Raw genomic sequence first — 12283 nt, forward strand, 5'->3', positions numbered from 1 at the left:
ACGGGTCCGAGCGTTTTCTCAAAAAATCATGTCTCTAATCGAATTTATGCGGAACTTTAGGCGGTCACTGTATATATAAGTGGCATGGTCCAACATCATGATATGCACGATCATTCTGATCATCAACTAATCTACTGCACTCTTAACATTAACATGTCCGCGTTCAAGCATTTCGACATTAATATTTTTGAACAAGATCTCATAAACCTACCTTGGTGGCGAATTTTCGACTGCGAAAATGTTAACCAAAAAGTTTCTTTGCTTGCCGAAATGATTTTGGCACTTTTCGAGTGTCATGCTCCAATAATTGAAAAAAGAGTTATTAGACCATCTTCTCCTTGGTTTACTGATGCCCTGCGTAAAATGAAAAAGCATCGTAATAATTTATTTTCAAAATATAAACGGACTAAAAGCGTACGGGACGCATTTTAACATTCCGGTATAGGATTTGACACCCAGGCGAATTTAATTGGTCGATTTCAGTTCGTTTCGCCAATAAATGCGAAGTGGCAAAATTAGGGCCAGAATGTTGGACGGTGCTGGAGAGACTAATAAAAGTTACCGAAAATTTGTATAGGGGCAACATGAAAAATGAAAAAGATGTCGTGGAATGGTTGAATGAATATGAGGAACAGACATTTTCGTCATGGCGTTATAAGTCCAGTATTAAAAATGCTAAAAAATTTGCATACAGGTAGTCTAAATATTTCTTAGCTAAAACTTCCCATTAATTTATGTAATAGGTTAATAATTGATATAAGCGGTATATACACTCAACAAAAACCATAAGTAAAATCAACCAAAAAGAGCATATGAAAATGCGTCAAACTACCTTCATAGTTATATTAACCAAATTTTAATGGTTAAATTGATTTTGTTCTGCTACAATTTTTTTCGTTGATTTTAACATGGTCTTAGCGAATTAACTAAATAATAGTCGTTTAACAAAATTTTTTATGCAGCAACAATTTAGAAGGTGTATTGACATCTCTTTTCGTACTTTAACAATTTTTTTGTTATATTACTATTATTTTGTTTGTATAAACAAAATATTTGTCCGATATCAATATGTTCATTTAGGCAACAAAAAAAACGAGGTATACTTACGATTATGTTCGTTCTCTACCAATTTTTTTTAGTTGAATGACTATTTATTTTTGTTTACTTTTTTTTAGTTGTTATACAATTAGGTGGTAGGTATAGCGATATTTGTTTTAAATATTTATTTAAATTTTTTGGTTTGGCTTTATTAATAGCATTTGTATAATTTTTCATTATTAATGCTTTACTGTGGGATTTCAAATACCTGTTTAAAGGTCAGTCTTTTCATCGGCCGTGAAAATGTATAATGTATACACTGAAACACAGGGTGTTAAACTTCAATTTTGACTTTCATTCAAGTTTAACAAAAAAATCAAAACGAAAGGGTTTAATCCTTTAATATGAAGAAATTGGTTCTCATAACATTTGTTTTATTTTTTTATTGAACATGCATGACCATTAACGAGTATAAAATTAATAATAATTTTTAGCGACAATTTTAGTCAGATATTAATTATTTTGGTTGGGTTTAATAAAACACAAGATTTTTATCCAAAATGTCTTAAAATTAATCCATAAATAACTTAAAATTATTCGGTCAACTTTAAAAATATTTTTAAAATTATCTTTATTTAAAATATACTTAAAGGCAATTTAAAAAAATAATAAATCTAACTTTTTTTTGCTTTTACACCTTTGATGATTATACCAATTTTGTTTTATATCTGTTACATTATTTTTATAACCAATTATCAATTGTAACCTTTTAATAATATTTTGGTCTTACAAAACCATTTGGTGATTTATATACGTGAATAGCAGCAGTAGTGAAATTCATGAAGTGTTGAAAATATAAAAAAAGTGTTGATTTTATTTAATACTTTATAAGATTGAAAGTGATTGTCGATTTTACTAATTTGTGTGGAGGTTAATGTGGATCCATGAGTATTGCACAAGGAATAAGTGGATATACTTTAAAAATGAAATTGGTAATAATGGAAAAATTACTTACATTTTAAGATTTCGAATAAATTTTCAAAACCCCAACTTTGCAGAAGGCGTTTTAATGTTAAAGTTTCCTCGATTTCTGGTTCAGACTCAGCTTGATAAGTCAGCCCAGAATAGTTTAAACCAATTTCAAGAGGAGGTTTAGACAGGCTGGATAAATTGAGACCACCTTCGTCTTTAGTTGAATTGAGTAGAGATTTTAAAACTGATTTGTATATCTTACTGAAAAATCATCATCCATCTTTACTACACCAATTGTTTACTCACTCTTATAAAATATAAAAAATAACAAAACACTGAGTGTATAATACAAAATGAAGAAAATTATTTCCTATTCCTATTATTTGGCGCGCAATTTTATCAACGTGCAACGCGAGCCGTATTGTGGAAAAGAATGAAACGGGCGGCAAGCAAAGAATATGTATCGTGTGCTACTTATATTTCCAGGAATACGAAAAAACGTTGTAAATTTACCTGGAATAAGTGGTAAAATCAATCAATGAATATAGTTATTTAAAACAACATTGTGGATGATCCAAGCAAAGTAGTAGGTTGATTTAACAAAAAAAATTGTTGCTTTACTAAATACTAGTTGCTTTACAACTAAAGTGGGTTCAATTTACCACGTCGGAATAGGCAAAATTAAAATTGAAAATTTTTTAGTTTCAATTAACAAAAAAGCATGGTTATGTAACCCAACTGTTGTTAAATTATACTATTTCTTAAGTAAATTTTATTAGACAGTTGGCAATTTCTTATTGTTAAAGTAACTATTCCTAATAAGTAAAATTAACTTATATTATTGCAAACAATAATTTGGTTTATCCAAATAAATTAGTGGGCTGATTTAACAAAAAATAGTGTAAATTTTCTATATATTAGTAGTTTAACAAAGAATGTGGGTTAAATATATTATAAAATAATAGTTAAAAATAAATTAAACATTTTTTAGTTTGAATTAACAAAATTTGACTAAACGGTGGGAAAACAAATAAAGAAATAGTTAAAATAACTTTTTTAATAACGAAAAGGTTGTTAGGCAACAAAACTTAAGTTAAAATTATCTAAATTATTAGATAAATTAATTTTGTATGGTAACAATTTTTTTATGATTACATTAACTATTACCCTTTAGTTAAAATAAATAATATAGTAGTTTTTTTTACAAAAAAAGCGGTTTTGTAACTTAACAATATTTTTTGTTTTAATCAACCTATCAAATTTTTCTGAGTGTACTATCGTTTACAAGGTTTCTTGGCAGTAAACGCATTTTATGAAGACCTTTTAACAAAAATTGTTTTGAGTACAATGAATTAGAGGGTAGCGTTCTATTCTGATTGAAGGAACCATTTTTTATTTATGATTAGAAAAACGTCGTATCAAAAATGGGTTAGCACTTAGTTCAATGTTAAAATAATAACTAATTGTTATTATTCAATTTTCAAGATTCGATTCAAGAATATTTATGTATAAGTCTTATAGTTAAATTTGTCAATTCATGAAAAGCCCAGTCATTTCACATAACGTCAGCATATACCTAGCATAAAGAAAAAACATTGTTATGCTATCTGCCAAAAACTATGACAAACTACCTTAACTGTTCTTATTAAAATATAGATATTAAATAATTATTTGTTCTTAATAAGAACAGCTACGGTAGTTTAGATAAGCTGTTTATTTTAATATTTGTATATGCAAAAAGTAATGCGCAACATTCTGACCTGCATTTGAGCACCGTTCAACATTCTGCCATCGTTTTCAGCACTACTTTGTGATTAGTTGATTATTTGACATGGACCAATCAAATTCGCCTAAGTGTCAAATCCTATACCGGAATGTTTAAATGCGTACGAGACTGGGAAGCATTTAAGGAAATTAAAAATCTAACTAAACTCGAACGGCTAAAGTAAAACCGTTCGGGCGGAAAAAAAATCTTATGCTGACTATGTAAGTCGTACCAAAAATTCCAAAGAAGTCTGGAAGACTCTTAAACACCTTAATATTTACAGTAGATCAAAAAGTAATATGGATATTCCTTATCACTTGAAAAACCCTGGCATAATTAAGAAATACTTTATAGACTCAGTAAGGCAAATCTCTAATAATGTGGACTATAATACCATGTACCTTAACACAAAATGCACAAGATCAGAATTTGAACTCGAGCTCATAAACGAGTATAAAGTCGTCTGAGCTCTCTCGCAAATAAAATCCAATGCGACTGGTGCAGATGGAATTTCGCTTCTAATGCTGCCGCGTGTTATCCGACAATTCTATATATTCTTACTGAAATATTTAACACATGCATAAAGAAAAGCATTTTTCCCTTACAGTGGAAGGTAGCGGAAGTTATACCGTTGTCAAAAGTAAGTTGCCTTAAAACAGTCACGAAACTTCGACCCATTAAGGTCTATTCACACACGTCAGTCACGTCTCAGTTCCGTTGTCGTTCCGTCTCAGTCTAATTCAGTCAACATCTGTGACGGCTATTCATACATATCAGTCAATAAATTGTTCACTGATTATTGTTAAGTTGTAGTAGGTTTCTCTAAAAATTTGCGAAATGGCAAGTTTTACAGACGATGAATTAGCAATGATTGCTATAGCTCTTGATGAAGAAGAAGAAGCGACCCAAACCCGAAAGAGGAAGTCCGTACATAAGGCGTGGTTGAAAAGGGAAACTGAGGGAGAATTAAGTACACTGTACAGGGAATTAGTCGATGATGAAACCAAATTTTATGAGTATTTTAGAATGTCTAAAGATTGTTTTTATGTACTTCTTAATAAAATCGAACCCTACTTAAGAAAGTAAGATACTCATTGGAGAAGGGCTATTGCACCAAAGCAGCGACTAGCTGTATGTCTAAGGTAAGTAAATGTCGAAACAGTCTTCTGGCCCGCGAAATTCGTTACTTTGTGACAAGTATGACATATTATCTGAATATTAGCATTATTTTACCATAATATAGGCGCCAAAAAATGGGTAACTATAGGACCATGCTTGACTTGCTCTGTTTGAAAAATATCTTGTTTTTATGGGACTGCATATTAATGAAAACAAGAAATAATGTTTAATTTAAATTAAATAGTAATTTATTCCAGTTATGACAGCAAATATAAGTTATTAGAAAAAATATTTTATTTCAAAAAAATTTATATGAAGTGAAATTTTGATAGTAATTTTGTAACTGATTTTCTGCATGCTGATGGGATTGTTGTGAATCTGAACTGTTACTATACTGTTCATTTCCATCGGTGGGTGAATTCAGTGGAGTAGCAACTACTGATGAACTATTTGAATAATGTGCTGTGGATGACCTATTATCTTCAGATGTTGGTCTTTGTCGCCGCTGATTCCTTAACATTTGCATTTCATATTTTTGCGTAATATTACATATTTCTGCTTTTGCCAAATGTAATGAATATGGATCTAAAGATTTTAGAGTTGAACCTATAGAAGCTAAGAAAGTGTCAACGGGATGTACGGCAGTATAACTTTCATTTTTCTTTAACAAGTAGTCCATTAATTTTCCAGATGCACTCAATTGGATTTCCACTTTTTTTGCTTTTCTTATTGGTGTTATTTTCCTTTCAGTTTCACGAATATTGTTATGTGACGGAGAGAATATAATATCACTTGTTGAACATTCAGGTTCAGAAAGTAAAGTAGACTCTTCGACAATATTTTCTCGAATGCTCTCAGACTCTATATTTACTTTTTCTTCGTCTTATTCTTCTTCTTCTTGGCCATCTATATTCCCTTTTGTGGCCCTCTCCCCAAAATACTTATTTAAAAATTCCAATTGCGTGGAATATTTGTACAACTTGATTTTCTTTGCGCTCTGACCGCTTTTAGTAACATTTTTTTTCAATCCCTTTCGGTATGTGTCCCTAATGTTATTCCATCGGTTTTTACAAGCTGATACTGAAATAAAAATATCCTTTTTAGAATAATTGATTAGAACTTAAGTGTTATTAAAAATTATGTATACAGGTTTAGTATTCTTTATTCAAACACCCTTTAAAAATACGAAATAAAATTCCAAAGATTTTTTTTCTTTCAGATATCTGGCTACCGGAGATGAAAACAATATCATTTAGCTATCGCTTAGGTCACAGCACGGTATATACCATTTTAATCGAAACATGTAAAATTATTATTGAAAACCTTTTGATTGAAGAATTGCCTCAACCCTTCGAAGAAAAATGGAAATCTATTGCTAATGATTTTTATAGTCTTTTGAACTTTCCTTATTGCCTAGGTGCCTTAGACGGCAAGCACACTGTAATACAAGCACCACCAAATAGTGGGTCATTTTTTTTTAACTACAAAAAGACATTCTCAGTTGTCTTACTAGCCCTGGTTGACGCTCAGTATAATTTTATAGCAATAGATGTTGGTGGTTGGTTGGTTTTTGAAGCATAGAGATACTTCAAAAACCTGCGCTGCACATATTCTAGTCTGTCCATATGGATATTACAGTTGGGGAACCACACCATATTGCTGCATAAAGTAATTTAGGATTAATTAGGCCATTATTTATTTATTTATTTATTTATTTACAGTCAAGGCTTTCTAACAGACAGGCACAGCTGTCCAATAATAAGAAAGCACGTTATATCACAATTACAAATTAGTAAACAAGTTCTATATAATAATAATTACAACTACAGAGAATTAATTCTTAAAATTACATCACAATCTAGAAAGAATTACTTATGTAGTTTAATCAGGAAGCCGTCTTAGGTGTCGTTTAAAGGCATCAAAGCTCAAAAAAAATAAGTCAATATTAGGATGGTTTAACTCCAAACTATTATACATACGGGTACATCTAATAATTGGAGAATTCGATAAGTAATTGGAAAAATACCTGGATACTACAAAAGTTTGTCTATTACGAAGGATGTAAGGATTGATGTTAAAATTGAGTTTTTCTAAAACAGATGAAGAATCAATAAAGTTGTTTACGGCCTTGTATATAAATATTAAATCAAAATTTCTTCTTCGGACCTCCAACGATTGCATATTATAAAATTTTAAATTATCATCATAACTAAAGAAACGCCGTCGTCTGTTAAACCTATAATTTAAAGTGTTAACAAATTTGCGCTGCACACTCTCTAGTCGGCCAATATAATTGGCGTACATTGGATTCCAAACTGTTGTTGCGTATTCCAGTACAGGTCTTACTATACTATTGAATAAAATTGTTAAGGAATTTATGTTGCTAAATCCTTTTGTTGCTCGAAAAACAAATCCAAGATTTTTAAGAGCCTTTTGTACAATATTTTCAAGATGCTTTTCAAACAAAAGCCTAGGATCCAATGTCACCCCAAGATCCTTAATATAATCCAAATATTTAAGCTTAACATTATTTAGGTAAAGATCACATTTAACTTGCAGAGGAACAGGCCTTTTAAAGAACAAAATATAATTACATTTATCCAAATTGACAAAAAGTCTATTCAAAGTACAGTAATTCATAAAATTAGATAAATCGTACTGTAAAGTAAAGTAATCAGCAGCCGAATTAATAGTTTTTGAGATTTTAAGATCATCTGCATATAAAGCATAGCTACTATGTGAAAAACATTGCTCTATATCATATAGGAAAATGATAAACAGCAGAGGACCCAAGTGTGACCCCTGAGGCACACCTGAAGTCACAGCTGTACTCTTCGATTTTTGGCCATTTACAACAACATACTGAGATCTTTCACTTAAGTAACTTTTAAAAATTTCAAACAAAGCCCCATGTACCCCGAAATTCTCAACCTTTATTAAAAGAGTTGGGTGGTGGACCTTATCGAAAGCTTTAGAGAAATCGGTGTACACTGTACAAGTCTCAGAACCTCGCTCCATATTCTCAGATATGAGTTGAACGTAAGGCACAAGGTTAGTCAGTGCCGATCTTTTTTTAAAAAAGCCGTGTTGGTTTAAGTCAATCAATCCCCTAAGAATAAAAAATAATTGATCCAAAATAAGAGACTCAAACAGTTTCCCAAAATGGCTCAAGAGAGAAATCGGTCTATAGTTATTGATAGCGCTTTTATCTCCTGATTTAAAAATAGGCACAATTTGGGCCACTTTCCAAAGCTTAGGGTATTTACCAGTTGAAATACATTGATTATACAATAAATATAGAGGCTCACAAAGATTAGGACATGATTTCAGAAATATTGAGGGAAATCCGTCTGGCCCAGGACCCTTTTTGGGATTCATAGAGCATAATGCTTCTCTAATATCGTCTTCTCGAACATGATCAACAGTAAAACATTCTTTTGATTGGACAACATCAATTAATGATGGAGTATTAGATGGTTCAAAAACACTGCTAAAAAACATTGAGAAAGTTCACAAATGTCAGAGTTATTCGTAGCATATTGATCATTAAAGGTCATTTTTAACGGCAAATTTTTTGTATTCCTTTTATTATTAATAAACGACCAAAAGTACTTTGTGTCATGCTTAATATTTTCCTCTGTTTTAGTAATGTAAACTTTATAGTCTTTACTAATATTTAGTTTTACAGTTTTACGTAAATTTGAGAAAATATCGTAGTCAGACTGTAGAATGTATTTTTTCCAGTCTCTGTGCACCTGCACTTTATTCTTTATTAAATTAATAGTGTGCTTAGAAAACCATAAAGGATATTGGCGCTTTTTAATTTTTATTTTTGATATTTCAGAATTCACAATATTACTCAGTTCTGCGTAAAAACATTCGATGTTGTTATCTACATCACGAGATAAAAATAAATCCTTCCACTGAAGAGAACGATTTTTCTCATTAATAACTGCATAATTTGCCCTAATGAAATTTACCTTTTGATAAGAATTACACACGACTTTTTTTTCATAATTTAACTTAATATTTACCTCCAACGACATATGATGACTGTCCTCAGGCACTAATGGGTAATTACATTTAAGTACCTCGGTTATTAAAGAATTAGTACCTACAACTAAATCTAAAATTCTATTCCTTGAATTCAAAATATAATTAAATTGTTTTAAACCATTAAGGAAGTAAAAATCAGTAAAGCATTTGCTACATGGGTCAGTGGCGTTATCAGAATTTAGTTTGTTATTACGCGACCAGGATAAATTAGGCAAGTTAAAATCACCTAGCAATAAAACTTTCCCATTAATTTTGTTACTTAGTACAGACTCTTCTTTTGACTACACGCAATTAGATGCGTGAGGGGGGACATAGACAGTACAAATTAACAATTTATTACCTCCATTTAAGACGACACTGACCCATATATCTTCAATTATATTATTGGTGTTACATAATCTTGGTATGAGTTCGGCACAATGGATATCGCGCACAGCTAGCATTACTCCGCCACCATCACTTTTTCCACTCACTAGAGCACTACGGTCCAATCTAAAAACATTGTAGCCAGAAGGAAATAACTCCGAGCTCAGCACATCAGGCTTCAGCCAGGATTCAGTTATTGATACACAGTCAAATTGAGCAGCACACATAGATTGGTAAAAATCAACAGTTTTTGTTCTAAGTCCTCTGGTATTTTGGTAATAAATTGAAAATTCAGTGCATACAGACATTTAAATAGAGATTATACATAGGAGATAGACTAAAGTATTTAAACATAAGAAGAAAAGGGATTAAGTACTCAAAGACGACAAAACTTGTTCATTGGAGACATGAAAAGCCCTACTATTATCCTCTTTTTTAATGAAGATCTTCGAATCCTTAATCCAGCAATATGTAAAGTTTGACATTTTGCAAAACTCCCGAGCCCTTCTGTGCAGCTGCTTGAAGTATGGAGAGAGATGTTCGTTGACAAACAACCTAGTTTCCTGCTCAAATCCCAAGTCAGAAGCCTTCAAACCACGGTTTCGACCTAACTTAACTGCACTTAAAAATTCGTTTCTCTTCGACACGGAGAAAAACTTTACTATGACGTTTTTAGGATAATTATTGCTGGTATCCGACCCCTTGTTAAAACGAGCAACTCTATGAGAAGCGGCTATATCATCATCATGAATTATGGTTCCAACAATGGAGCCTATTTTTTTTACCATTGATACTATACAAATTAACAAGACTTTTACGTTCTCTTGTTGATCTGATTACGAAACCAAGAGTTTTCATGGAACATTTAACAAGTTCATCGACGTGTTTGTTGAATGTCAGTTTGTTATCAATATGTATTATGATGTGACTAATGATATTCCATCAGTCAATGTCAACAACGTCATTTCTGTCATATTTGCCAAGAAAGATGGCCGACAAACGATTCCGATATAGGCCATATGAGCTATATACCATATATGGAGCCATATGACCATATGAGCTATAATTATTCTCATCTAATAAATATGAAATTTTCATATTTATTAGATTAGAATTATAGAATATTAGAAAATGTGTAATAAAGATCCCGTAGTTAGGTCCTATCTAGTTTCTAGTTATTTTCAATAATTTTTTTAAATCATTAACGAGATGCTCATAGTTATAATTACCGATGTATATTATTACTTCATAATGTCCTATAATGACTATAATAGTAGGATTAGTAGTTTTATTACTTCATTAGCAGCAATAATTTTTCTAAACTGTTTTAAGTGTGGTACCTAAAATTTTTTTTCACTACTCTAGGAGAAGGTGCCTTCACGAAAATTGGCACCACCTTAAAAAATGTCTAGGACCGGCCCTGCTTCAACGGCTTCAACACAGAGAGGCGACAACACTGCAACCCTTTACCGACATTCCCGCTTTACCTGGACCATCATTGTCAGTTACTTTATTATCAGAGATTATTAGGTCTTAATGGCTTCTAATGATATATAGGTGTGTCAAAAACAGCAGAATATCTCATTTTTAATCAACAATTAATTGACAACTAGCATTTAAATTACAAGGCAGAAAAACCCAAATAATTGTTTAATCTTAGAACCAGGTGGCAACTGTGCAACATTTCGCGCCTTATTTTCCTCCATGTTGTCTGATTGTCGCCATATTATATCCTAAAAACATATTGAGCCATTTAATTTAAGTTGTACATAGACATGGTCAGATCTGAGAAAACTACACTATTTTCTACTAAAACTCTTGTATTAATTATTAATTTTTGTCTTTAATTTGCCAGAAAACCAACGATGAATGATAATCTTATCCCTAATTTTAATACTTTCTAAACCACTTGGCAACGGTGTAACAGTTCTTCGACCAATTGGGGCCGGGCAGGGAGACCTCGCAGCCGGTATTCCGGAAGCGCAAGCGTCATTCCTCCGCTAGTCTCCATTTTGTTCAGTTGTCCGGTCTTTGCAGATTCGCTGTCTACACTTTACAGTCAGAATTTAGTGAAATTACACCGAAAAACCCGGTAAAATCCGTTTAGAGGTGAAAAATAAACCGAACAGACATCATGACTGCCAACAGCGAGTGCGTTAAATCAGCAATTTTCGAGAAATGTTCGGTCGTTCTGGTTGATGTTTTGGGCACTACCACGTCTATTGATTTCGCTAAGGTAAGTTAAGACCAAAACTTGAAAAATAGCGTTGTTTCTTTGTACTTTATGTTATATGGTGTATTATTATAAGTGTATTAGGTGGTTTAAAAAAAAATTGCTTAGGCAAAATGGCCTCCGGTTTGCCAAACGTGCAGCACCGTTGCGCCGGGTCCCTACGTGCATTTAAACCGGTATATGATTTTTGCACGTGTTATCCGTCTAAAAATAGCCCAGCTGGTCGTCCTTGGGACCCACAGGTAAAGAGCGATCCCGCTTTTGTTGTCTAAGACTATTCACAAAAGGTTTTTATTCAATACATGAGTTAGAATTTTACCTGATGTATTTCTTAGAAGATTTTTCCAACCTTTTGTTCCATTTGTAATTTATTTAAATGCTCTTGTTGTACAGTTACAACTTGCAAATTGTATTGTGGGCAAGACCATTGGGTCATTAAACCCTATGGTCAGCTGCTCTACAGGTTTATAAAGCAGTGGGTGAGACAACATGCATAATGTTATGTGCCTATGGAAGTTTTTATACTTCAAGACTTGTCTGGGCTTTTCATGATCGTTTTTAAAAGGCATAATTTGGGCTTTAAATCTGCACTTTGGGTCTTTTTAATTATGTGTAATAGTAAAATCACAAATATACAACTTTCTAGTGTATTGTTTGTTCCCCCTCAGAATGTTCTGTACAATCTGAATTTTAGCAATGTAATAGGGTCAATGTGCTAGTTCGCGACCAGTTAA

The 12283-nt window shown here is 32.1% G+C and overlaps 1 protein-coding gene across 1 annotated transcript in view; it reads left to right on the plus strand.

The window, feature by feature from the left end:
• Positions 1 to 11297: 11297 nt before the first annotated feature.
• The window catches only part of LOC126733495 (enolase-phosphatase E1-like), a 33980-nt gene continuing 32994 nt past the window's right edge, over positions 11298 to 12283 (plus strand). The window contains exon 1 of the mRNA XM_050436811.1: positions 11298 to 11552. Within this exon, the coding sequence (XP_050292768.1) occupies positions 11451 to 11552 (102 nt within the window). The 5' untranslated portion in view covers positions 11298 to 11450. The remainder of the gene's footprint in view (positions 11553 to 12283) is intronic.

The sequence above is a fragment of the Anthonomus grandis genome, chromosome 2 (assembly GCF_022605725.1).
Source record: "Anthonomus grandis grandis chromosome 2, icAntGran1.3, whole genome shotgun sequence".
NCBI classification, from domain to species: domain Eukaryota; kingdom Metazoa; phylum Arthropoda; class Insecta; order Coleoptera; family Curculionidae; genus Anthonomus; species Anthonomus grandis.